The sequence below is a fragment of the Colletes latitarsis genome, chromosome 10 (assembly GCF_051014445.1).
Source record: "Colletes latitarsis isolate SP2378_abdomen chromosome 10, iyColLati1, whole genome shotgun sequence".
Taxonomy (NCBI): Eukaryota; Metazoa; Arthropoda; class Insecta; order Hymenoptera; family Colletidae; genus Colletes; species Colletes latitarsis.
Genome location: NC_135143.1, coordinates 28,040,842 through 28,066,947, shown reverse-complemented (window position 1 = coordinate 28,066,947; position 26,106 = coordinate 28,040,842). Strand labels below are relative to the sequence as shown.

Here is a 26,106-nt window from a genome sequence, read left to right as displayed (position 1 = left end):
TTTCGAGGGTGTGTCTATTCACCAAAAATGATTGTAATTAACCCCTGCAACCGAAAATAATTTTTCCAGAACGATTTGAAATTTCTTTTTTTCGTCGAAAAATTTAGGCACTAAATTAGATTTTCGGTAAGGAATTTTTTTCTCGAAAATGCGCAGGTTTTCGGGGGTATGTCTGTTCACCAAAAATGATTGTAATTAACCCCTGTAACTAAATATAATTTTTTTAATATGATTTGAAATTTTTTAATTTCGCCTAAAAATTTCAGTATCTACTCGAATTTTTTTCTCGAAAGTGGGTAGAATTTCGGAGGTATGTGTAATGACCAAAAATTATTGTAATGAACCCCTGTAACTAAATATAATTTTTTTAGTATGATTAAAATTTTTGAATTTTATTGTTAATAACTTTTTAACGAAGCCTCCATCGACAAATTGGTATTCTTGATTTTCGTCTTATTTTAGCCTCTAGAATCCCTCATTAAAATTTTTCCCTAGGGTGGCTGAACACCCTGTATAATTATAAAAAAAAAAATTAATTTGAGTGTCTCGTATTACATTATTACAGTCATATTACTAACGAACAACGATAACGAACAAGACCGAAGAAAACTGTATTAAATTTAAAATTTGTAAATCAACACCTATTTAAAAATTTGAATTTCACTTTCCCTTTCTTTTAAGAACGCGTGGGCCCTCGTTAATTTATTGCAGATCGTAATTGGAGAAATAATGCATGAAAACACAGAAGTAGCTACGTTGTTACTCCGAGGGAACAAAAAGAATTCGTTTTTTAAATAAACCGTCAACGGGGGTGAAAAATGGATTTTATACGACGATCGAAAACACTGAGGACAATGGCTGGGTAGACAAGAACGGACAAAACACACGCTAAAACCGTCGCTTCGACCAAAAAGATAACGGTCACTGTTCGGTGGTCATATGGTCTCTTAAAAACAGGAATGACGATGGCTGCAGAAATATATTGCATAAAAGTTAGAACAAACGCGTTTAAATTTTGCAGAAAAGCAATTTGCATTAACGAATGAATGGGAACAAATGTCGTTAAGCGACAATGCAGAACCTTGCTCATCAAGGGCGATAATAAAAAAACTGAAAATGTCGAATTTAACCCTCCAATAATTCTCTGATATTCCACTGCCAGATTTTTTTGTAAATCAATTCGTCGTCCAGCCTGCGACTCGAAATAAAACAATATAACGAAAAAAGTTTTTATGGTTTCCTGCTCACTGTCAACGTATTTCCAATAGCTGTATTATGAATATGACGGCTGTTTAATAAAGTTGTATTGTAGCAATTTACTCTAACAAATAGCACGATATATTGCGCCTATATTGCTTTAAAGTGTCGCGTTATTAAACAACCTTCCTTTGTTACTTTCTATTCCTATTATAATTTTTTAATAGAAAAAATGAATTGAATTAAGAATGCAACACGAATGAGAAAAATCCAGAGTCCATTACTCCGAGTACACAGCACTTGCAAAACACGCTGTGTCTTATAATAATAGAAATCGGACATAATTACTACGTTAAGTTGTTTTACAAATCATTCCCCGCAATGAATAATAATACGGTTAATGGCAAAACAAATTACAGCAATATAAACACAATGCACCACATAGAATTGTTATGAAACAGCTAATAATTGCCACCACATTCGTAATTCAAGCATTGGAAATGCGATCTACAAGTGCGAATATATTCGGACCTACCGAGAACGCGTACGGAACCGATAATTAACGCTGTATCGTCCCTGCATTGTCGTGCAAACGTGCCTCGCGACGAGCGCTGCACGAGATCGAGTAAACAAATTCACGCAAATCGCAACGGAGCGTAAACAACGGGAGCAGATCGCGTCTCGCGCGGACTTGTTTGGGATTCGAACGCGCTCCGAAGTCGGGATACGTGCGAGAATGCGACGCGATCGCGCGAGCAAACTTCCGCACGCGAATACCGCGAGGAGAACGTTTCGAAAATTGCATCGGGAACAACGGACGATCCGTTGGTCCGTTTGAAATTTCATCGAACGCGCGGTTCGACGAGCGGACAGGATCGCGCTCCGATTAATCGCGAGACGTCGGGAACGAACGGTAACGGCGATCGAACGATCGCCAGAATCGGTGACACAAGGCACAGAAGGAAAGGCTACGAGAGCAATCGTGTTGTGCTCACCTCGGTAGCGGCGTTGCATCCCGCGAGAATGACGGCCGTGCTGATCAGAATCCAGTATATCCTCGGTTGCATCTTTCCTCCGGTTTCCGTTGGGCCCGTTCAAGAGCCCCCTGGTTCGATCACCGCGTCGACTCCGGGAAACCCAAATGAAAAAAGTACGCGTACGTCCCAGGCAGGAACAAACCACCAAAAAAATCCACCGGAGCAACAACGCGACACACACCACACTGATCGATGAACCGCGAGACACTGAGGGCGCGACGATCGGCCGCTTTCGTCGCTCGGCTGCCGCCATTTTGGAATCGCCGAACGCGCGAACTGGCGGCGCCCGACGCCAACCGTTCCCAGCAATCTCACGACGCTGCGCGAGAAATTTAAATCGATTTCAATGGGTCGTTTTTTCGCGGGTTTTCCCGCGTTCGGAGACACGTTCGCGCGTAAAAGTCTTGAAATGCGACGCGTTCGACGATTAAGATTAATTTATTGCGCCAGAAATACGGTTAAAAGTGGTTATTGGTCCGACGAAATAGTTCGTTGCGTGAAATTTTCGACGGTTTCGATACGTCTGTGCTGTGTTCGAAGATGCTTTGGTAATCGTACGATTGCTCGGGTACGTAAATTTACTTTTACACTTTGAAAAGTTCCATGTTAATATTAACCCAAAATGCATGCTGTAAGTAAGGCTAATCAAAGGGGAATTCGGTTTTTATGTATTCAAAGTTTATTTTCGAAATTACTGTTTAATACGTCGATTGCAAGACCAATATACATTAAGCAAAATGGCGCCAAAAATTTGTTCACGAATATTAGGAAATTCAAGATTGATTTACTTTTACTTTCATTAATCATATATGCTTATTTGACCTTCAAGTGTCATATATAGGTAATAATATTTGAATTACAGTACTTACAATCAGATTTATATAGCTTTTTAGAAAAAGTAATACTATAGAAACTTAAAAAACTTCCAGTTCAGTTATGATATTTAGTAACAGGGTTTCTGATATTAATTTATGTGGAAAATATTGGATAAAACTTACTTTGGCTTGCTTCAAGTCACGTAATAAGTATCAAAATGTTTCTCTGAAGATCTAATAAAGGTTGTTGTTAATATTATAAGAAATAATATAGAATTTTTTTCTAGAAAGTGTGGATCCTAAAGGAAGTGGACAAAGATTTGGAAAATGATCAACAGATGCAACGAGGAATTGGAGGACAACGTAATGGTAAGTGCTAAATATTAAGTCCATTGCACAATTGCTCTATCTTAGAAAGGCAAGTTATTTTCTTTATTTGCATATTTTGTAACCTTTATGATTCTAGAATATGTAATTTTAATATTAACAAGCATCATTGACATTCGACTACAAAATTATTTCACAAAAAGAAAAAAAATATCTATCAAACATATATTGGAAAAATAACGTATACATTATAACTGTGCACAATAGTGATGTCACTTTTTATCGCTGGCCGATAAATCTTTGTCGAGACCTTTCAAAAATCGAAGATTTTCATTTATGTTGCGATTGTATTCCTCAATTTTGTTGCGCATCGTCGTAACTTCATCTTGCATGCATTTCACCTCGTCTTGCATTTTTTGCTTCACCATTTCTAGTAATTCTTTGTCCTAATAAGTACATTGATAAAATTTTTTATCATGAGTATCATTAGATACACTATTTATAAAAAATATTACCTGTTTATAATAATATTCGGCTTCGAAAGCAATATTATCGTTTGTCGTCTTGTTATTATTGGAATCACTACTTTTTCTTTTAAAATATTTGAAACTGTTGACAAACGAAGGCATATATATTTTAAAAAATTAACATAACCATAAAAAGAAATTTTCGTGATCACAACTAAACTTTCGAAGTATCATACTTACCTACTAGTTTCGTACGATAAAGTTCGTAGAATATATCGAAACATTATGTGGAAAGAGCATTAATTTTTCAAAAAAAAGTACAAGTTGAATTAGACAGAAATTTTGTCTTTCTGTCAGGAACATAAAAACAGTCGAATGCGGACATTATCGGCAAAAAAAAATCAAAATAATCGATTTCCACCTTTTATTTCACGTTCGAGACGTATAAACTAGTTTTGGTATTAATAAGTACAAACGAATGAAAGCTGTTTTCCCTTTAATACGTATTAAAAATCAATGTATTTTATTCTATTATGTAACATATCGTAACAAAAGAAAGAAAAAGGAATACAGACACGATGATTCTACCATCTTTACTATCTGCAATGCGTAATATTATATAGTTATAAAGAGCAACTTCACACTTCTTGAAAAATTAAGAATATCGGACCAGCAAGAATCAGTTCATTTTCCACTCATATCTGTGATTCTTGATTTGTGACGGTTTATAGCTTCTTGGTGACGCTTGATCTGTTCCTCATGGAAGGAGATCTCATCGTGTAGATCTTCTTTCAGCTTCTGAAGTTGTTCCTTTTGCTAAAAACAAAAAACCATTATACATAAATCAGCATATAAGTACAGCAGCAAATTAATGCTACTGACCTGATTATAAAAATATTGATCTTCATGGGCAGCTTCCATTTTACCAAAGGATCCACCAGCTTCGCGAATACTACCACCACCTCCACCACCCTTGCCAACACCCGATCCACGTTCACCAGACATTCTTACTTGGCTGAAAGAAGCAGATGTTTCTTTAAATTAACATGTTCTAATGTTTTACACTGCCAAAAAAAAGCTGTGGCGCACTAGTAGGAGTTAAAAATACTCTCAGTGGCCATTTATATCGTCGATGCATCGAATAGTTGACCAACTTAATGCAAGTTGTTCAAAGCTTCAAGCATCAACATTAGAATTAATCAGAAATTCGAAACAGTATTAATACATCAATACTTTTTGATAATCTTGTGTTACATGGGTGTTACATAATTTAAGTGCACATATTAATTCGATTATAAGTCTCAGATATATTAAAATTCGTCGAATCGATTCGAACGAAACAAGAATTATTTATCTCATACTACAATATTAGAAGAGAAAACTCAAAATTCGATATACGTAGTTGCAAAGTTACGTGGGGCAAGGTGTGGAAAAAGCCGGGGTTGGATCAAACGTCGTGGATACAACAATTTCGTGCAGTGAAAGAAAAAACTAAGAATATTAATACCTTAACGAAGCCATATTCCGTGAAAATGTAACAATAACTCGTTGCATCGTTCTTGACGGAGAAATTTCAAAGTGCAGCAAGTACCGAAGATTCCAAATGGAAACCATACGATACTATAAGTAGTAGAGGGGTGACGCATCTCTCTTTCCAGCACGAGTTTCGTGCAATAACCGTGCCGGCGCTCTCTTGGCGGCAATATTAATTTCATTTTTATCGCGAATACGCAAATTCGATGCAATAATCGAGAAAAACGTGCGAGACAAATTGAAGACTATCGAGCGAACTCGGTGGAAACAGCGGGTGCTTAAAAATAAGCGTTTGCATCTCGCAGATGTAAACCAACCTGTAATACTCGGTAGCTTGGTTTTCTATCATCTGCCTCTTGATCTCAGAGGTTTTCAGTTCGTTGATGGCGGTCTGTTTCTGCAATTCGGCGCGCTCTAGATCGATATTCAACATTTTCAGCTTCAGATCGTGCTCCCGTTGAGCCACCTCCAGCATCCACGTTGCCCTTCGAGCGGTCTCTTCGTAATCGTCGATCCGATCGTTTCTGTTCCTCGAAGCGGATATGTTCTCCTCTGCTAACAGATCCAATTATGTTTAGATTAATCTTTCGATAATCCACGCTCGTTCGAGTAATTGTAAGTGAGACAAATTAAGGGTATAGAATAAACTCTTTTAGGAACTTAAAAGAGTACCATTATCAAGATGGCGACCCGTGGTGTGCACGGATCGTGCCTTTTGCTCGGCGAGGTCCATCGGTTCATCTTCGGAAATCCGTGGTCGTTTACTTTCCAATTGGTCGGATCTCTTCCTGAAAATTTCGCCCTGGCTGGCTTCCTCCTCCGTGTTGTAGTCGTCGCTGTCCGGCTCGACTTTAATTTCGTTGACTGGCACTTCCGGCGTGGACGTCGTCAGCTTGTCCAGTATTGCCTGCAGGCTCGTGGAGCTCTCGCTACCTTCCTGGCTGTTCTCGTCCGAACGGTCGCCATCTCCGTCGTGCTTCTTCGCCTTCTCCATCAACCGCCATACCTCGATCGAGAGGTTCGACGGTCGACACTTGGCTGCCTCCTCGGGGCCCAGGCTTTTCACCTAACACACGATCTCGAGTTAAATTTAAATACAATTTCTAAATATTTTTCGATTAAACGTCGTACTAATATGAATGTTACAAATCAATGTAAATATTTAATTTTACATGGGCACGTATATCCCGAATAAATACGTTCTTCATATTTGCATAGACCACTGATTGCATAAAATCCGCAGTCCAGTGGAGTATATTTTGTTACCATCGGTTTTTAATAATGGCAAGAAACGTTATAGTTATTTGGATACTCGGCGTATTTAGATATTTACGTGATTTTATGTATCGGTATACGTTTGTTCGAAATTAAATTTTATATTAATTATTTAATATATTTAAATATTCAAATTTTCCACTTCGTTAATCATTCGCGCGTCATTTGTTCCGAGTAAACACGTTCATAAAGGCGTGTTCACAAAACAGTGTAAATCAGCAAGGAAAACAGAGTAAACTTCGGTTTACTCAAACTCCACTTGAACTACCCTTCGAACTAAAACTGTTCTCTAACTTTTGTATCGAGTTCCACCGCTATTGGAACTCGATACGAGTATATCGTGTTATGGAGCATCCCCCAAGGTGGCTTTTTCTTTCCTCGGACAAAAACCTGGCCAATATTGGAAATCTTTTTTCTTCTCAAGTCTTGTTATACTTAAGAATACATTACACGATTTTTTCGAAATTAATACATATTCTATACCAATTTATTTACGTTCATCTTTCGTATTAGATGAGTGTTTTGTTATTTGATGTCGAATAGAATTATTTAAATTGGTATAGAACGACACCCAGTCACCTTCTCCGCGAAAGTGTACATTTCCATCCTCGCCTGGGCCTTCATCCTCCTCCATTGCTCCCTCATCCTAGTGATGTCCCTGTCGGTGGAGAATCGTCCGCGAAACGCGCAGTGGATCTGCTGCCACGCTAGGGTCTTCATCGCCGAGGCAGTGGCATCGATCTTTTTGTTCTCGATCGCAGCCACGTGCGCCTTGATCAACGAGAACAAAGCGTTCTTCTCCTCGGGTACCCAGTTCTGCGTGCGCTCTCTCTTCTTCAGCAGCACCGTCGTCGCGCTCGACATCGTTCAAACCTTTCACCACCTTTCCCCTCGAAACCGCAAGATCTCCACGAACGACCGGGAAATTCCCCCGCGTACACTTTCCCTGCTTTCGTCCAATTATCGCGTCTGCAGGACGCTCGTACCGTCGCCTCGCGTCGATTAGGCGATGTTTACACACGTTTACTTGTTTAACCGCTGGTTTAAAACAGTCAACTGTCTAACCGGCGTCGACGCGCGCATACAACGTGATCGAAAAGCACGCGTCAGTTACGGTCGTTATTCGAGAATCGATAGGTACCTTCATTTCTTTCTATCTTACGTCCTTTGTTCCTGTATACTTTATAATCTCGTAATTTTCTATAGATCGAAGATTTACCACCATCGGTGACTTCAGAATTTTTATACAGGGTCAAACCTGGGAAAAATTTTAATGGGGGATTCCAGAAGCCAAAATAGGACGAAAATCAAGAATACCAATTTGTTGATGGAGGCTTCGTTAAAAAGTTATTAACGTTTAAAGTTCCGACGGTTCTGAATTTTTTTCTCGAAAATGAGCAAGATTTCGGGGGTATGTCGATTCACCAAAAATGATTGTAATTGACCCCCACAGCTAACAATATTTATTTCAGAACGATTTGAAAAATTTTTTTTCCGTCGAAAAATTTCACATCTTCTCGAATTTTTTTCTAGAAAATGAGTAGAATTTCGGAGGTATGTGTAATGACCAAAAATGATTGCAATTGACTCCTGTAACTAAATATAATTTTTTTAGTATGATTTGAAATTTTTTAATTTCGTCTAAAAATTTCAGTATCTACTCGAATTTTTTTCTCGAAAGTGCGTAGAATTTCGGAGGTATGTGTAATGACCAAAAATTATTGTAATGAACCCCTGTAACTAAATATAATTTTTTTAGTATGATTTGAAATTTTTTTTTTTTCGTCGAAAAGTTTAGGCACCTAATTAGATTTTCGGTAAGGAATTTTTTTCTCGAAAGTGCGTAGGATTTCGGGGGTTTGTGTAATGACCAAAAATGCTTGTAATTGACCCCTGTAACTAAATATAATTTTTTTAGTATGATTTGAAATTTTTTAATTTCGTCTAAAAATTTCAGTATCTACTCGAATTTTTTTCTCGAAAGTGGGTAGGATTTCGATTGTATGTGTAATGACCAAAAATGATTGTAATTAACCCCTGTAACTAAATATAATTTTTTTAGTATGATTTGAAATTTTTTTTTTTTCGTCGAAAAGTTTAGGCACCTAATTAGATTTTCGGTAAGGAATTTTTTTCTCGAAAGTGCGTAGGATTTCGGGGGTTTGTGTAATGACCAAAAATGCTTGTAATTGACCCCTGTAACTAAATATAATTTTTTTAGTATGATTTGAAATTTTTTAATTTCGTCGAAAAATTTCACATCTTCTCGAATTTTTTTCTTGAAAGTGGGTAGAATTTCGGAGGTATATGTAATGACCAAAAATGATTGCAATTAACCCCTGTAACTAAATATAATTTTTTTAGTATGATTTGAAATTTTTTAATTTAATTGTTAATAACTTTTTAACGAAGCCTCCATCAACAAATTGGTATTCTTGATTTTCGTCTTATTTTGGCCTCTAGAATCTCCCATTAAAATTTTTCCCAAGGGTGGCCGAACACCCTGTATATCATATCCCAAAAATTAAAAAGTTCCATTCCCTGCAATTACATAATAATTTCTTATTTAAAAAATCGTCCAAAATATTAATACTCCGTTGAGAAACATCACCGTAAGTATTCGTGGAAAATATGTATATACGCGTTATTCCCGAATATTTGGTCCATTTGGACCACGAGTGTCTTAATAATTCTTACTTCACTTGTCCCAAACGATTTATTTTCTAAATCCCCTGCGTGCTAGTATTCGTGGACGCGGTGAATCGGTTCGAACGTCTTTGGAAGCCGCGGACTGTAAGTTTCGTGGGACCTTTGGTGGTTCGTACGCGTCGCGATCGCCCAGCGTCGCGTCGTTCAGTTAAACCCGAACTAAGGAACGACTAAACGTCGGCCATTTTGGCACGGTACTAGCTAGGCGCTCGATATTAACAAATCCTCGATTCCCAGCCGGGGTGAGAGAAGCGGCACGAGGGAGGGAGACAGACAGGAAGGTGGGAGGGTGAGAAAGGGCGCGAAAGAGAGAGGGACGGTCCAACGTTCCGCGCAACGCAAACATTGTTTCGTTTCATTCCGCGATCCGTCGTAGAATCATATTGCGCCGATTCCAATATTTCGGTCGTTTTATTGCAATTGCTCCCGCTCCCCTCCCCCGCGTCTACGATTTTATCCCTTCTCTGCCCGACACCCCCCCGTCACCCTACTCTCTTTACCCCTTTCACCCTACGCGTTGCGTGGACGTTCCTCGATCATTGATCTTCCGGCTTAATCCCCGACGGTCTTCCGGCGCACGTTCCTCGCGCACAGAGAATTTATTTTGCGCGGGAAAAGAAAGTTCAACGACCAAGTTACCCGTCGAAACGCGACTCGCAGGTAGTGCAACTCTTTTTCCGTAATCCAAACAGACGTCGTAACAAATATAAAGCAAAATATACTTTTAAACCAGTCTCGCGTGTTTTATTTCGTATATTTTACAATCACAAAGGCGCCCGTACGCTCGTTTCATTTTTAAATTAATTTTCAACGTAACAATATCTCGAATTACAAAGCGTTAGTTTATTACGTTCAACCACGGTGAATCGTGTTTTTTTTAACGTTCCGTTGGTCGTACATCATTTAATATTTTAAACTCCGTGGGACTGTTCGTTAAACGTACGCAATGGAAAATCAATATTTCGTTGTGGAATTGAAGTTAAACGAGTCCGCGATGAATGTTTTTCATATCTCGGCGTGTTTCCTATTTTGCATGTAGATAAATAAATTCCGACGCGTTTGTTCTGCGCGGATAAATAAATAAAGCCCGTGTTCGCTTTCGTTAACTATAAAATCGCGTACATTAATTATTTTTCAGATACGTAGCTTTTGAGTTATTGCTAACGCGCCGTAACGTTCCTCTAATTTATAGGACGCAGCGATTGTTCCGAATGGAAATTAATTAGACTTGTAATAAATAATGATAAATTGTTCTTTGTATGTAAATTGTCAAGCAAATAAAGTTACAGCAAAATTTCGACGTTTCGTCCTATACAGGGTGTTCAGCCAACCCTGGGCAAAATTTTGATATAAATAAAAATCAAGAATATAAATTTCTTGACTGAGGCTTTGTTAAAAAGTTATTAACAATTAAATTCAAAAATTTCAAATCGTTCTGGAAAAATTATTTTCGGTTACGGGGGTCAATTACAATCATTTTTTGTGAATAGACACACCCACGAATTCCTACGTATTTTCGAGAAAAAAATTCGAGTAGGTGGACAAATTTTTCGACAAAAGTAAAAAATTTCAAATCGTTCTGGAAAAATTATATTTGGATTCAGGGATCAATTACAATAATTTTTGGTTATTAAACATACCCCCAAAATCCTACGCATTTTCGAGAAAAAAATTCTTTACTGAAAATCTAATTAGGTGTCTTTTTCGACGAAAAAAAATAATTTCAAATCGCTCTAGAAAAATTATATTTAGATTCGAGGGTCAATTACAATCATTTTTGGTCATTACACATACCTCCAAAATCCTACGCATTTTCGAGAAAAAAATTCGAGTAGATACTGAAAATTTTAGACGAAATTAAAAAATTACAAATCATTCTAAAAAAATTATTTCCAATTGCAGGGGTCAATTGCAATCATTTTTGGTCAATACATATACCCCCGAAATCCTACGCACTTTCGAGAAAAAAATTCGAGAAGGTGTGAAATTTGTCGACAAAATTAAAAAATTTCAAATCGTTCTAAAAAAATTACTTCCAGTTGCAGGAATCAATTGCAATCATTTTTGGTCAATACACATACCCCCGAAATCCTACGCACTTTCGAGAAAAAAAATCGAGAAAGTACTGAAATTTTTCGACGAAAAAAAAATTTTTCAAATCATTCTAAAAAAATCATTTCCAATTGCAGAGGTCAATTGCAATCATTTTTGGTCAATACACATACCCCCGAAATCCTACGCACTTTCGAGAAAAAAAATCGAGAAAGTACTGAAATTTTTCGACGAAAAAAAAAATTTCAAATCGTTTTGAAAAAATTATTTTCGGTTGTGGGGGTCCATTACAATCATTTTTGGTGAACAGACATACCCCCAAAATCCTGCGGGTTTTCGAGAAAAAAATTCAGAACGGGCGGAACTTTAAATGTTAATAACTGTTTAACGAAGCCTCCATTAACAAATTGATATTCTTGATTTTCGTCTTATTTTGGCCTCTACAATCTTCCATTAAAATTTTTCCCAGGGTTGGCCGAACACCCTGTATTTCGAGACCTCGTTAGGAATTAATTCGCGGTTAGGGTAACACGTGCATCCAAGTAGGAAAGCGTTCCACAATTAATTATTATGATTCTACGTGTGAAATTAGTAGATTTTTAAAATATCAGCACGTAGCAATGCGGTCGTAATATTATTGTTATAAATCTTTAGGAAAAACTTTGTTCACCTCCCAAACTTCTTCCATACGCAATTAAAATAAGTCAAGAATAAATAAATATTAATTTTTAGTAGTTAGAAATGAACAAATTAAACCTTGTTCGACCAGTTGACTTTGTTGCAAGTATAGTTCTACTCTTCAGTAAGGCTTCGTCTCAGCCGAGATTAGACGTTTCACTGTTTACTATTTAAGAAACCATTATATCCGTAATTACACCACGTGTTTTACGCAAAACGAATAACAAAGGAATTTTTTGTCGTGCTGTCGTGAGGCGTCTCCGATGTTTGGAACCCCAGCGATGACGTAATCGAAAAGAAAACAGTCGAGAGCTGGAACGGGTCAATCCTCTTTTCGCGTTTCAGGTTTCAGGTTTCAGTTTCGTTCTAGACGCCGGACAGAGAGGACTCGTCGTGTAGTCACTTTGTATTTCTCATTTTTATTCCCAATTAAATCATTATTTACTAACTACGTGTGTACTGTGTTCTTAACCATAAATCAGTCGTTTTATAGGATCGGTGACCGTAGAAGGGGACAGTCGAAAGGGGGACGGTTTTCGCGAAGTCCCAGTCTCAGTTCGAATCCCCATCGGTATGCGTTAAACCGTTTGCTCGTTACTCGGTAATCCGTCCAGTGCGTTCGTCGCGCCGCTGTGTGGTTGTGCAACGAGCCACCGTTCCATATAAGACACACCATCGCCTCTTCCTCCGCAAAACCACTCGCGATGGTGTCGTGTTGTGGGTGAATAACACACGCCTTCGGTTACCATAACCTAGTCAGCCTTACACCGCCGAGCGATCTCCGCTCGCGACGTTTCCAACCGTTATTCTTCGCATCGAAGAAGATCTGTATCGCTTACCAAGATAAGCCTGAAGCGTGTGTCATGGAAACAAAAGGATAGTTGTTTTCGTCGAGACCGATGGAACGTTTGACGAGTGTGTCCGTCGAATAAGTTATTATGCGAATGCGCGTTACGTAATGGCGGATCGCGTGCCGATCGGATGAGCCCGACCGTAGCTACCAATCGTCGTGGTTGTCCGTGGATTAGTGAGAGTAATTTAGAGAAAAATCTTTCGTTCACCCTCGCTCGAGTGCGCGAGGAGTGGGGCGTGTTGATCGGTGGGATGTTTCGTGGATAGATCAGTCGTATTCCTTGGCGCGTCTCGTGTGAACTTGTCGATCGGTGATTTCGTGGGTTTACGGTGTTCTGGATCTATTTTCATCCTGCCAGAGTAAGTATGAACGTACTGCTCGGTGGAAACGGAACGTCTGGCATGGTACCTAGGGTGGTGGGTAGCGATGGACTCGAGTTGTTTGGAATCAGTTCAAATTTCATTGCTAGAAATTAAAATCGTTTTATTCCTGTAATCCTACGACTATGTAATTTTTATTAGAAATTACGAATGGGACATTTTTACCACTTTGGTAGTTTAGATCCGTATGTGCTTGTGAAATCGTCACTTCTGTTGACAGTCAGATTTATGATAAATCTGAAACTTTCAACAAAGTCATAGTTTGTCCAGTCGGTCTGAATCTGAAAATAGTTTTTTAGTTTTGAAAAGCGTTTTAGAGGTATTTTCTGAAGGATAGTTTTCTTCGTGAAATTGAGAAAAATGCGTCGATCCGACGACTTGCAGAAATGACTTATATAAACAGAATCATTATGCATTGGTCCAATATGGCGGCGTACAAGCCGGACCTGTACTTTATGTAATCGACCTGACCTACAGGCGCTGCATGAGACAGTAGTGGTGGAAGGGCTTTGATCAGCACTGCAACAAGGATTCTTGGATAATTACGGAGCTTCTTACGCCACGAAGACAAACACACGACCTTCGACGACATTTTTCTTTAATTTTTCATTTTCTCGCCGGAGAATCGCGGATCGAGTCCTTGCGCAGGATTCCGTATAAAGCTCGTGGTACACGGGAAACGATTCCACTATTTTCTCAGTCCTAACAGTAGCAAAAAGGAAAACCAAGTGTTCGTGAAATTTAATTAAATTAAAAAATTTTACATAGTCGAGAGGTTACGAATGTTGATTCGGTTGAAAAATTGGAATTCTTAATAATTTTTAGAAATTGGGGAAACAAAAATTCGAAGAGAATTATTTATTTGATTTAACGTTTGTAGTACACACACCAAAATGTAAATTTAATTTTTATATTTAATCTCGAACGTTTAGCGTTAGTTTTCGTTTTCTAAAATTTTGTCTAGATGAAAGGAGGGGTGGAGTATCCAACGTTGCTTCAAAATTTGCCGAAAGATTTGTGTCTAACGTGGAAGAACATATCGTACACGGTTCAGAAAAGAATCAATGGCGGCAGCCTTCGTGCGATTTTCGGATTGCAACACACCGAATTCGTTCAGCTGCTCAACGAAGGTACATTCGAAACTAAGTAAACTGAAAGATGGAGTTAAAGAATCTGACATCGTTCGGTTAATATTCTGTTCTACTTTTAGTCAGCGGTATAGTTAATTCTGGAATGTTGATGGCTATCATGGGACCAAGGTAATATTACGGGGGTTCTTTAAATTTCTAGTCGAACGATTAACAAATAATTTCTATCGTTATATATTATCTTTGTTTATATTTTCTGAACGAATGAACTATTAAACAGAACAGTGGTTCCCAAACCGTGCTCAGTGAGATATTTCAAATTTGTTTGCTTCGAACCTTTCTACAAACATTTTTACAATATAATATTCGATCCCTGTAACACGGTAAATTGCGAGATAAATAATTAAAAACAAAGTTCATATTCGTTGGAGCGTACTGTATAATCTGTCATATTTAAACCCAGTCTATCAAACTCCAATCAATCGTCGAGAAAGGAAAAATGTGTAGCTCTCGAACAGAAATAATAAATGGATTGTTACGACCACAACCAACGTTATCGATCTCCTTCACAATGGTCTGTTTTCTTTCCAACAACAAAAAAATATTTTCAATTCAATTATCCTTGATTTCGTAACCTCAAATCTCACCAACCTTCGCCAAATTAAAAACAGAAAATTTTCAATAGTTTTTAAAACGTCGAACGGAGAAAATTTGGGAACCTCTGATTCGTTTCTAAAATGGTAGCGTCGAATATCACCTCCCGTCTCGCGTTGGACGCGGTTTGTCGATGTTTTTAATATCAGAGTCTGCACCGGGAGCAAAGACAAAATTGGAGATCTCGAGGAGGGTACAGGTCGTAGAAATTACGAGTGCTTAGCATTCCAGGGTTAATCGTTTCCAGCGGGGGATAATGTCCTCTTTATTGAAAGAAGTTCTCGGTTTGCAGCGGCGCTGGGAAAACTACTTTGCTTGCGACCATCAGCCGACGCGTCAAAGGTTCATATTTATTCCTATTTTTATGCTTAGCTATATAGGGTGTGCAGCCACTCCTGGGAAAAATTTTAATGAGAGGTTCTAGGGACCAAAATAAGACGAAAAGTAAGAATACCAATTTGTTGATGGTGGCTTCGTTAAGAAGTTATTAACGTTTAAAGTTCCGCCAGTACTGAATTTTTTTCTCGAAACTGCGTAGGATTTCGAAGATATGTCTAATGACCAAAAATGATAGTAATTGACCCCTGTAACTAAATATAATTTTTTTAATGTGATTTGAAATTTTTTAATTTCGTCTAAAAATTTCAGTACCTACTCGAATTTTTTTCTCGAAACTGCGTAGGATTTCGAGGGTATGTCTAATGACCAAAAATGATAGTAATTGACCCCTGTAACTAAATATAATTTTTTTAATATGATTTGAAATTTTTTAATTTCGTCTAAAAATTTCAGTACCTACTCGAATTTTTTTCTCGAAACTGCGTAGGATTTCGAGGGTATGTCTAATGACCAAAAATGATAGTAATTGACCCCTGTAACTAAATATAATTTTTTTAATATGATTTGAAATTTTTTAATTTCGTCTAAAAATTTCAGTACCTACTCGAATTTTTTTCTCGAAACTGCGTAGGATTTCGAAGATATGTCTAATGACCAAAAATGATAGTAATTGACCCCTGTAACTAAATATAATATTTTTAATATGATTTGAAATTTTTTAATTTCGTCTAAAAATTTCAGTACCTACTCGAATTTTTTTCTCGAAACTGCGTAGGATTTCGAGGGTATGTCTAATGACAAAAAATGATAGTAATTGACCCCTGTAACTAAATATAATTTTTTTAATATGATTTGAAATTTTTTAATTTCGTCTAAAAATTTCAGTACCTACTCGAATTTTTTTCTCGAAACTGCGTAGGATTTCGAGGGTATGTCTAATGACAAAAAATGATAGTAATTGACCCCTGTAACTAAATATAATTTTTTTAATGATTTGAAATTTTTTAATTTCGTCTAAAAATTTCAGTACCTACTCGAATTTTTTTCTCGAAACTGCGTAGGATTTCGGTGGTATGTGTAATGACCAAAAATTATTGTAATTGAGCCCCGCAACAGAAAATAATTTTTTTAGAACGATTTGAAAAATTTTTTTTTCGTCGAAAAATTTCACACCTCGATTTTTTTTCTCGAAAGTGGATAGGATTTCGAAGGTATGTGACGATTTGAAATTTTTTAATTCAATTGTTAATAACTTTTTATCGAAGCGTCCATCAACAAATTGGTATTCTTGATTTTCGTCTTGTTTTGGCCTCTAGAATCTCCCATTAAAATTTTTCCCAGGGGTACCGAATTATCCTGTATAGGGTGTGAAGCTACCTCAGGAAAAATTTTAGTAGTAGATTCTACGGACCAAAATAAGACGAAAATCAAGAATACCAATTTGTTGATGGTGGCTTCGTTAAGAAGTTATTAACGTTTAAAGTTCCGCCAGTACTGAATTTTTTTCTCGAAACTGCGTAGGATTTCGAAGATATGTCTAATGACAAAAAATGATAGTAATTGACCCCTGTAACTAAATATAATTTTTTTAATGTGATTTGAAATTTTTTAATTTCGTCTAAAAATTTCAGTAGCTACTCGAATTTTTTTCTCGAAACTGCGTAGGATTTCGGTGGTATGTTTAATGACCAAAAATTATTGTAATTGAGCCCCGCAACAGAAAATAATTTTTTTAGAACGATTTGAAAAATTTTTTTTTCGTCGAAAAATTTCACACCTCGATTTTTTTTCTCGAAAGTGGATAGGATTTCGAAGGTATGTGACGATTTGAAATTTTTTAATTTAATTGTTAATAACTTTTTATCGAAGCGTCCATCAACAAATTGGTATTCTTGATTTTCGTCTTGTTTTGGCCTCTAGAATCTCCCATTAAAATTTTTCCCAGGGGTACCGAATTATCCTGTATAGGGTGTGAAGCTACCTCAGGAAAAATTTTAGTAGTAGATTCTACGGACCAAAATAAGACGAAAATCAAGAATACCAATTTGTTGATGGTGGCTTCGTTAAGAAGTTATTAACGTTTAAAGTTCCGCCAGTACTGAATTTTTTTCTCGAAACTGCGTAGGATTTCGAAGATATGTCTAATGACAAAAAATGATAGTAATTGACCCCTGTAACTAAATATAATTTTTTTAATGTGATTTGAAATTTTTTAATTTCGTCTAAAAATTTCAGTAGCTACTCGAATTTTTTTCTCGAAACTGCGTAGGATTTCGGTGGTATGTTTAATGACCAAAAATTATTGTAATTGAGCCCCGCAACAGAAAATAATTTTTTTAGAACGATTTGAAAAATTTTTTTTTCGTCGAAAAATTTCACACCTCGATTTTTTTTCTCGAAAGTGGATAGGATTTCGAAGGTATGTGACGATTTGAAATTTTTTAATTTAATTGTTAATAACTTTTTATCGAAGCGTCCATCAACAAATTGGTATTCTTGATTTTCGTCTTGTTTTGGCCTCTAGAATCTCCCATTAAAATTTTTCCCAGGGGTACCGAATTATCCTGTATAGGGTGTGAAGCTACCTCAGGAAAAATTTTAGTAGTAGATTCTAGGGACCAAAATAAGACGAAAATCAAGAATACCAATTTGTTGATGGAGGCTTCGTTAAGAAGTTATTAACGTTTAAAGTTCCGCCAGTACTGAATTTTTTTCTCAAAACTGCGTAGGATTTCGAAGATATGTCTAATGACCAAAAATGATAGTAATTGACCCCTGTAACTAAATATAATTTTTTTAATATGATTTGAAATTTTTTAATTTCGTCTAAAAATTTCAGTACCTACTCGAATTTTTTTCTCGAAACTGCGTAGGATTTCGGTGGTATGTGTAATGACTAAAAATTATTGTAATTGAGCCCCGCAACAGAAAATAATTTTTTTAGAACGATTTGAAAAATTTTTTTTTCGTCGAAAAATTTCACACCTCGATTTTTTTTCTCGAAAGTGGATAGGATTTCGAAGGTATGTGACGATTTGAAATTTTTTAATTTAATTGTTAATAACTTTTTATCGAAGCCTCCATCAACAAATTGGTATTCTTGATTTTCGTCTTGTTTTGGCCTCTAGAATCTCCCATTAAAATTTTTCCCAGGGGTACCGAATTATCCTGTATAGGGTGTGAAGCTACCTCAGGAAAAATTTTAGTAGTAGATTCTAGGGACCAAAATAAGACGAAAATCAAGAATACCAATTTGTTGATGGAGGCTTCGTTATAAAGTTATTAACGTTTAAAGTTACGCCCGTAAAACGCAGCTGTTTACAGATTCCCGTTCTACGATCGTAACTTTAAACGTCAATAACTTTTTAACGAAGCGTCCATCGACAAATTGGTATTCTTGATTTTCGTCTTATTTTGGTCCCTAGAATCTCCCATTAAAATTTTTCCCTATATTGTCGAGCACCCTGTATTTTTAAATAAAAATCAAAACTTTACCAGTCTCAAAATTAAGGACATCCCGAATTAACTCTGCTTGAATAAGAAACTTCAAGATGGCCGCGTTTAAGGAAAAGGATGTTTAACAGATCGAACCTGTGAGAAATGATTTTTGATCGATAGGTAGAGCCACGGGCGAGATCTTGTTAAACGGAAAGCCGATAGACACTGGTCAAATGATAAGGATATCCGGATTCGTCCCTCAAACGGATCTGGCAGTCGAGTCGCTGACGGTCCAGGAGCACATGGAGTTCATGGTTGGTCCAATTAGAAGGTCGCAGTTCACCTGTCGCGTCGACCGTGCCGCTTTGAAACATTTTGCACCTCGTTTGCGCCTAATTGGCCACGATCGAGTCGCGATCGATCGCGGGATCGATACCTGCGAAACGTTTAGACGGTTATTGGTACGTTTCACGGTACATTGGCCGGAATAATTTATTCGATAATACCGCGTCGATCGGCTGTTAGCTCGCACCGTCGTGCAAATTGTAATCTGCTTTACGATCGACGATTACAATTATCCTGTAAACGAACCAGTTATCGGTGATTACGATTACCAAACAGTCCGGGGAAGTAAATGTTTCTAAAATTAATATACCAAACGTTCTACTGGGAAATTGGGAGTTATTTATTCGAGTTGTTACGCGTTATTAGCGGTGTACAGGGTGGTCAATTTTTCGCGAACGTCAACGCGAGTCTCTCGAAGTTGCAACTGCAATTTGATGTTTCGATAGGAACACGTTGAGTCAATCCGGTTAACGTTTCAGAATTATTGGATTTCGAAGCCGTTAGAATTGTACAATTGTTTCCGTTGATTAAGGCGTGCATGAAAATGGACAGGAGGCTCCGGGCCAACGTTCGAAAGCAACGCATAATGGCTCTGCTGGCGGAACTCGGCCTGGGGACATGCGAGAACTCGAAACTCTCAGCTTTGTCGGGCGGCGAGAGGAAAAGGGTCACGTTGGCCGTCCAAGTAAGCAATGATTCATCCAAACGCAAGACAAACTCGCAGTTAACGTTGTTTTTATTAATCTTTATCGTATCACTTTGCAAAGAAGATTGTTTCAAACCTAATTTATCTCGTAGACGGTAAAACAAAATTTCATTCACACCTAGATGACTCCAGATATTATTAATAATAGCATGTCAACGTTAATTTGTATATGCAAATCTTCCATCGCTTCTTTTACGACACAGCAAACGATAGCGAAAGATTAATGACGAGCCTTTGATTTTCATCGCGGTCTTAAGTTCAGGAAATCGATACGCGACATTATCGATCGATCATTACTTTTCCATTAATCATTCTTCGACACTGGACGTTGATTGTTTGTACAATATTCTCCCGCATCGATAATTCTGTTCGAACAGTGATTTCCTATGAATCGGTAATTTTGCAGAGCGCGGACGATCGACTAAAAAATGGCTCGTTTGCAAGAATCGGGATAAAATTTTAATGGGAGATTCTAGGGGGCAAAATAAAACGAAAATCAAGAATATCAATTTGTCGATAGAGGCTTCGTTAAAGAGTTATTAACGTTTAAAGTTACGCCTGTAGAATAGCTGCGCGCACGCCGTTCTACAAACGGAACTTCAAACGTTAATAACTTTTTAACGAAGCCTCAATTAACAAATTACTATTCTTGATTTTCGTCTTATTTTGGTCTCTAGAATCTCCCGTTAAATTTTTGTCAGGAGTGGCCGTACACCCTGTATGGTGAAACTTATTTTAACTGTGGTATAGATCATTTTACACGAGTTCTCTGCTCGCAATTTTCTTAATACAAGATACACATAGGGTAGAGAATTTTTCTAGCTCCTCACCGAGCCGAGTATACTCTTTTGCGACGAGCCAACCACAGGGTTGGACAGCTATGGCGCCATGACGGTAGTCAGAACGCTCAGAGAAGTGGCTGCCAGAGGACGGATAGTCGTTTGTTCTTTGCATCAGCCTGCTTCCGGTTTGCTGGACATTTTTCACGAAGTTATCCTCCTCTCTGGCGGCAGAGTCGCCTTTCAGGGCTCGTCCACCGACGCCACGGACTTTTTCGATAGGTTCGAGTATTATTTTTTATACCGAATGCTTCTTTTACATTTCAGACTCTTGTACAGAAATATTTTCATTCTTAATTGGGTCGAACAGGTTCCGCGATAAGCTGCTCGATTCTACCAATTACGTCTTAATTCCCTTTTACTGAAATTGCCCGTGTAGAATTTTAATGGCGTCGAAAAAAGAGAAGAGAGCATTACCTTATACAGGGTGTTCGGCCAACCACGGGAAAAATTTTAATGGGAGATTCTAGACGCCGAAATAAGACGAAAATCAAGAATATCAATGTCTTGACTGAGGCTTCCTTAAAAAGTTATTAACAATTAAATTAAAAAATTTCAAATCGTTCTGGAAAAATTATTTTCGGTTGAGGGGATCAATTACAATCATTTATGGTCATTATACATACCTTCGAAATCCTACCCACTTTCGAGAAAAAAAATCGAGAATGTATTGAAATTTTTAGACAAAATTAAAAAGTTTCAAATCATACTAAAAAAATTATTTTCGATTGTGGGGGTCAATTACAATTATTTTCGGTCAATAGACATACCCCCAAAATCCTAGCCACTTTTTAGAAAAAAATTCGAGAATGTGTAAAATTTTTCGATGAAAAAAAAAAATTTCAAATCGTTCTGGAAAAATTATTTTCGGTTGCGGGGGTCAATTACAATAATTTTTGGTCAATAGACACACCCCCGAAATCCTGCGCATTTTCGAGAAAAAAATTCAGTACAGATGGGGCTTTAAACTTTAATAACTTTTTAACGACACCTCCATCAACAAATTGGTATTCTTGATTTTCGTCTTAGAATCCCCCATTAAAATTTTTCCCAGGTGTGGTCGAACACCCTGTATATGCAGTAGGATTATTGGCTCTTTCGAAGCGTTCGATTAACTTTTCGCAAAAAAGAAATGCAATACAAATCTTCCAGCTTGAGTCTGCGTTGTCCACCGACCTTCAACAGCGCGGAGTTTTACGTTTCTCAATTGTCCATCGTTAGGGACAAGGAAGCAGAGAGTTATGCGAAGGTAAAGGCAATAAATTAACCGGAATCGACGCGATCTAAACAGAAACAGAGAAAGGAGGCTGAGAATAGCGATTCTCATCGTCGCCGCCATCTTTGCAGGTGAACTGGATCTGCGATCAATACGAGAGATCCAAGTACGGTCAGAGAGTGTCGAAACTGATCGAATCCTCTTGCAATGGCTCCTCAGACGCCGATGATCTTCCGTTGATATTCTCGGAGGTGCCATCGACGCGAAAAGATTTTAAGAAAGCCAGAGCACTGACGCAGGTGCAGTGGCTCACCTGGAGGACCTACGTCGATTATAAAAGGAACTATGCCTCTCATCTGTTGCGATTCGTAACGTACATGGTGAGACATCGATTACGTTCGATTCTCTCTGCTTTCAAGCTCCCAGTTTTCGAGTATCTTAAAAGGATATTGCAAACATTCCACAAAAAATAAATTCCCTCTGTCCCAAATGTTTCTCCAGAAATTGCTCCGAAAAACGTGTATCCAAATTCACACTGTATGTGAATAATTTCCCAGCCCTCCATTACAATCAACGAGATCTTAAAGAGGTATTGCTGTCTTATAACTTACAAGTTATAGCTCCCACAATTCTTAATATTTATTGACGAAAAAAATACTGTAGATGCTTATAAGATGAATAAATATATCTAAAAAATTTCAGTACAAAACAGCCTATCTATTATTTAAAAAAAAAATCAGAAAACAGCAATACCCCCTTAATATCATCCGAATTTCTATGAACATATTTTCCTTGGACGATTGTGTCCTATTTCCCCATAGTTCCCCTAGATTCCCTCGACCTCCAAATCCTTGGAGCATCGACAGACGCGTATTTTAAAGTTCGTAGGCCTGCTAGTAGCATCGCCCTACGTGGACGTGACGGGAAGAGCGATGAATCAGGATGGTATACAAAACATGCAGGGCCTGCTCTACCTGGTGGTCGTCGAGACCGTGTTCACGTTCAATTACGCCGTTTTCTACACGTTCCCACGAGAATTGCCGCTTTTACTGCGCGACATCGCCGGCGGACTTTACGGTCCAGCGCCATATTACATCAGCAAAGTTGTCGTTCTGGTGAGATACTCGATAATCATGATCAATTTCTTTCCAACAAATCTAGGACAGAGACTGGGCAGAATAAAGGGTTATATTATCGACGAAATATTAGTGTGGGGTCCATCGTCACCCGTACTCGCCACCAGAGGGCCACGATTTTGTCTTTCTCACAAGCGGTTGACCGACACTTGTTCGGCCACCTATTCGAATTTTTTTCTCGAAAGTGCGTAGGATTTCGGGGGTATATGTATTGACCAAAAATGATTGCAATTGATTCCTGCAATTGGAAATAATTTTTTTAGAACGATTTGAAAAATTTTTTTTTCGTCGAAATATTTCAATACTTTCTCGATTTTTTTTCTCGAAAGTGGATAGGATTTCGGGGGTATGTGTATCGACCAAAAATGATTGCAATTGACCCCTGCAATTGGAAATAATTTTTTTAGAACGATTTGAAATTTTTTAATTTTGTCGACAAATTTCACACCTTGTCGAATTTTTTTCTCGAAAGTGCGTAGGATTTCGGAGGTATATGTATTGACCAAAAATGATTGCAATTGACCCCTGCAATTGGAAATAATTTTTTTAGAACGATTTGAAATTTTTTAATTTTGTCGACAAATTTCACACCTTGTCGAATTTTTTTCTCGAAAGTGCGTAGGATTTCGGAGGTATATGTATTGACCAAAAATGATTGCAATTGACCCCTGCAATTGGAAATAATTTTTTTAGAATGATTCGAAAAATTTTTTTTCGTCGAAATATTTCAATACTTTCTCGATTTTTTTCTCGAAAGTGCGTAGGATTTCGGGGGTATATGTATTGACCAAAAATGATTGCAATTGACCCCTGCAATTGGAAATAATTTTTTTAGAATGATTTGAAAAATTTTTTTTTCGTCGAAATATTTCAATACTTTCTCGATTTTTCTTCTCGAAAGTGCGTAGGATTTCGGGGGTATGTGTAATGACCAAAAATGATTGCAATTGACTCCTGCAATTGGAAATAATTTTTTTAGAACGATTTGAAAAATTTGTTTTCGTCGAAATATTTCAATACTTTCTCGATTTTTTTTCTCGAAAGTGGGTAGGAATTCGAGGTTAGGTGTATTGACTAAAAATGATAGCAATTGACTCCTGCAACTGGAAATAATTTTTTTAGAACGATTTGAAATTTTTTAATTTTGTCGACAAATTTCACACCTTCTCGAATTTTTTTCTCGAAAGTGCATAGGATTTCGGGGGTATGCCTATTCATCAGAATTAATTGTAATTGACCCCTGTAACCGAAAATAATTGTTCTAGGATGATGTGTAAATTTGTACTTTCAATTTCAATCAAGAAATTGAAATTCTTGATTTTCGTCCTACTTTGGCCTCTAGAATCTCCCATTAAAATTTTGTCCAGGGTTGGCTGAACACCCTGTATACCCTCCTCGACCGATCATCCCTCTCCTTCCCCTTTCCATCTCTCAACAACAGGACCCTACATTAATGTCTTTTCAATTATCACACTTAAAAAGCTACACTGAAAAACGTTCAAGTCCAACACTTCAATACATTAGCAAATAGTAAAAATTTTAACAAACTTCAAAAATGGTGATTACACAAAGACAAAAATAAAACGAAAATACTCAAGTGCATAATAATTTCAAAAAAAGAAAAAATAATAAAAACTATATAGAATGGAATTGTACGATAATATAACTTATAAAAATGCGTATCGAAGCAACGAACATGTGTTAACTAAAATATATTCTTAACTGAAAAAATTGTTGAACAAACGGCTGAGTGTGCACGAAATTTCTAGATACCCGGAGCGATAATGCAACCGTTTCTTTACGCCGTTTTCATATTTACGATCACCGGCCTGAAGGGTGGATTTCTTGGGTTCGTTTACTTCGCGTTACCAGTGGTGGTATGCGCCATTTCTGCGTCCGCGCTCGGTGAGGAACCGGATGAACAACAGTTCCACGATTTTTCGTTCCCATGCCGACAGAATTTATCGTAAAAAATTATTTTAACAAGCGTCAAATCTCGTAAAGAAATATTGCAATAGAATTTGTCGAACTGATTTACAAAGACGGAACAAGGGATTGAAAAAAATCTGTTCGCATGGGAACGTGCCCCGTGGCGCTGTACTCACGTCGACGATTAAATCTTTCGAACAGGTTTATTCCTCTCGGCGTCGTTTAAATCCGTGGACACGGCTTCTCTCTTTTCCGTGCCACTGGACTTCCTTGGCCTGATGTTCTGCGGGATTTACTTGCATCTCGGGTGAGCAAATTGATCAGATAAAGCTAAATACACCTCGCGAAACTCGAATCGTTCACCCTTCGACGAGTCAGATCCGTGTTTTATTCGAATTTTATTCGAAACGAAAATGACGAGTATCTGAAATAATCATCGACCACTTTCGGGTCGTTGAACAAATTTTATTCGTATATTAAAAGTAAGTGAAATTATTTAAATTGTTAAACTCGTAGTATTAAGTAACGATTGAATTTCAAGGCTCCTCGTAGCGTTAGTATAATTATCGTTGAACTTTCCAGACACCTTGCGCCCGGTATCGCGTGGTTAAAGTACTTATCCCAATTCTATTATGGTTTGGAGGCAGTTTCCTTGACGCAATGGATGCTGATCGATCACATAAGTACAGTGTTGCTTAGTAAATTTAATATCTCCAATTGAACAATATTTAAGATATCCTGTCTCACGATGAGAATTATTTTTAAATATTGATTATTGTGTTTTCGAAGACTGTGCCCCGGACCCTGAAGAGCCTTGCATATCCAGTGGACTGGGTGTCCTGGAGAAATACGGTTATTTGCCTAATCACTACGCGATGGACATAATCGGCCTTCTGGCCATATTCTCCGTCAGCCATTTGGCTGGTTTTTTAGTGATTCGTCGCAGAAGTCGCAAAGAACCAGTTTACTAGCTTTCTAATTAAAAATTTTTTTCTTAGATCATTTTTCGAAAACGTTTTAAATTTATTGTACGTCCACTAATAAAGTATCGGAGATTACAAACATTGTAAAATTAAACGTTTAAAATAAAACG

General features: G+C 37.5%; 5 protein-coding genes across 6 annotated transcripts in view; 1 reads left to right on the top strand and 4 right to left on the bottom strand.

The window, feature by feature from the left end:
* The window catches only part of Sdc (Syndecan), a 256,509-nt gene extending 254,072 nt beyond the window's left edge, over positions 1-2,437 (bottom strand). Inside the window, exon 1 of the mRNA XM_076775518.1 lies at positions 2,193-2,437. Coding sequence (XP_076631633.1) covers positions 2,193-2,264 — 72 coding nt within the window. The 5' untranslated portion in view covers positions 2,265-2,437. The remainder of the gene's footprint in view (positions 1-2,192) is intronic.
* Positions 2,438-3,519: 1,082 nt separating this feature from the next.
* Positions 3,520-4,203, bottom strand: LOC143346895 (uncharacterized). Its single transcript, XM_076775525.1, has 3 exons — positions 4,084-4,203; positions 3,892-3,985; positions 3,520-3,822 (listed from the first exon to the last, which is right to left on the bottom strand). Exons 1-3 carry the CDS (start codon positions 4,125-4,127, stop codon positions 3,649-3,651), a joined length of 312 nt encoding a protein of 103 aa, XP_076631640.1. The 5' UTR covers positions 4,128-4,203; the 3' UTR covers positions 3,520-3,648.
* Positions 4,204-4,253: 50 nt separating this feature from the next.
* Positions 4,254-5,505, bottom strand: LOC143346893 (uncharacterized). The gene is made up of 3 exons (XM_076775523.1): positions 5,351-5,505; positions 4,726-4,858; positions 4,254-4,659 (listed from the first exon to the last, which is right to left on the bottom strand). Exons 1-3 carry the CDS (start codon positions 5,455-5,457, stop codon positions 4,528-4,530), a joined length of 372 nt encoding a protein of 123 aa, XP_076631638.1. The 5' UTR covers positions 5,458-5,505; the 3' UTR covers positions 4,254-4,527.
* A 55-nt stretch (positions 5,506-5,560) lies between these two features.
* On the bottom strand, positions 5,561-7,991 carry LOC143346102 (uncharacterized). Its single transcript, XM_076773861.1, has 3 exons — positions 7,231-7,991; positions 6,049-6,442; positions 5,561-5,928 (listed from the first exon to the last, which is right to left on the bottom strand). Exons 1-3 carry the CDS (start codon positions 7,513-7,515, stop codon positions 5,561-5,563), a joined length of 1,047 nt encoding a protein of 348 aa, XP_076629976.1. The 5' UTR covers positions 7,516-7,991.
* Positions 5,625-26,045, top strand: Bw (brown). Of its 2 annotated transcripts, none has more exons than XM_076775486.1 (14): positions 5,625-5,705; positions 14,288-14,453; positions 14,534-14,582; positions 15,358-15,407; positions 19,023-19,156; positions 19,720-19,872; positions 20,716-20,954; positions 21,885-21,981; positions 22,080-22,328; positions 22,830-23,063; positions 24,854-24,989; positions 25,215-25,320; positions 25,596-25,696; positions 25,803-26,045. In XM_076775486.1, exons 2-14 carry the CDS (start codon positions 14,288-14,290, stop codon positions 25,982-25,984), a joined length of 1,896 nt encoding a protein of 631 aa, XP_076631601.1. In that variant the 5' UTR covers positions 5,625-5,705; the 3' UTR covers positions 25,985-26,045. The 2 variants fall into 2 exon arrangements, with proteins under 2 accessions (XP_076631601.1, XP_076631600.1); XM_076775485.1 differs by lacking the exon at positions 5,625-5,705 and adding an exon at positions 12,509-13,302.
* The last annotated feature ends 61 nt before the right edge of the window (positions 26,046-26,106 follow it).

What these genes read in the sequence shown, in the direction of transcription:
- LOC143346895 (XM_076775525.1), bottom strand. Translation starts at nt 4,127, where the DNA reads ATGTTTCGATATATTCTACGAACTTTATCGTACGAAACTAGTAG. An exon ending in TTATCGTACGAAACTAGTAG is followed by an intron (nt 3,986 to 4,083) that starts GTAAGTATGATA and finishes GTTTGTCAACAG; the next exon opens with TTTCAAATATTTTAAAAGAA. An exon ending in CCGAATATTATTATAAACAG is followed by an intron (nt 3,823 to 3,891) that starts GTAATATTTTTT and finishes TGTACTTATTAG; the next exon opens with GACAAAGAATTACTAGAAAT.
- LOC143346893 (XM_076775523.1), bottom strand. Translation starts at nt 5,457, where the DNA reads ATGGTTTCCATTTGGAATCTTCGGTACTTGCTGCACTTTGAAATTTCT. An exon ending in CGGAATATGGCTTCGTTAAG is followed by an intron (nt 4,859 to 5,350) that starts GTATTAATATTC and finishes TGCTTCTTTCAG; the next exon opens with CCAAGTAAGAATGTCTGGTG. An exon ending in ATCAATATTTTTATAATCAG is followed by an intron (nt 4,660 to 4,725) that starts GTCAGTAGCATT and finishes TTTTGTTTTTAG; the next exon opens with CAAAAGGAACAACTTCAGAA.
- LOC143346102 (XM_076773861.1), bottom strand. Translation starts at nt 7,515, where the DNA reads ATGTCGAGCGCGACGACGGTGCTGCTGAAGAAGAGAGAGCGCACGCAG. An exon ending in TGTACACTTTCGCGGAGAAG is followed by an intron (nt 6,443 to 7,230) that starts GTGACTGGGTGT and finishes ATCGTGTGTTAG; the next exon opens with GTGAAAAGCCTGGGCCCCGA. An exon ending in GGGTCGCCATCTTGATAATG is followed by an intron (nt 5,929 to 6,048) that starts GTACTCTTTTAA and finishes ATCTGTTAGCAG; the next exon opens with AGGAGAACATATCCGCTTCG.
- Bw (XM_076775486.1), top strand. Translation starts at nt 14,288, where the DNA reads ATGAAAGGAGGGGTGGAGTATCCAACGTTGCTTCAAAATTTGCCGAAA. An exon ending in AGGAGCACATGGAGTTCATG is followed by an intron (nt 19,157 to 19,719) that starts GTTGGTCCAATT and finishes CCGTTGATTAAG; the next exon opens with GCGTGCATGAAAATGGACAG. An exon ending in GGGATTTACTTGCATCTCGG is followed by an intron (nt 25,321 to 25,595) that starts GTGAGCAAATTG and finishes TGAACTTTCCAG; the next exon opens with ACACCTTGCGCCCGGTATCG.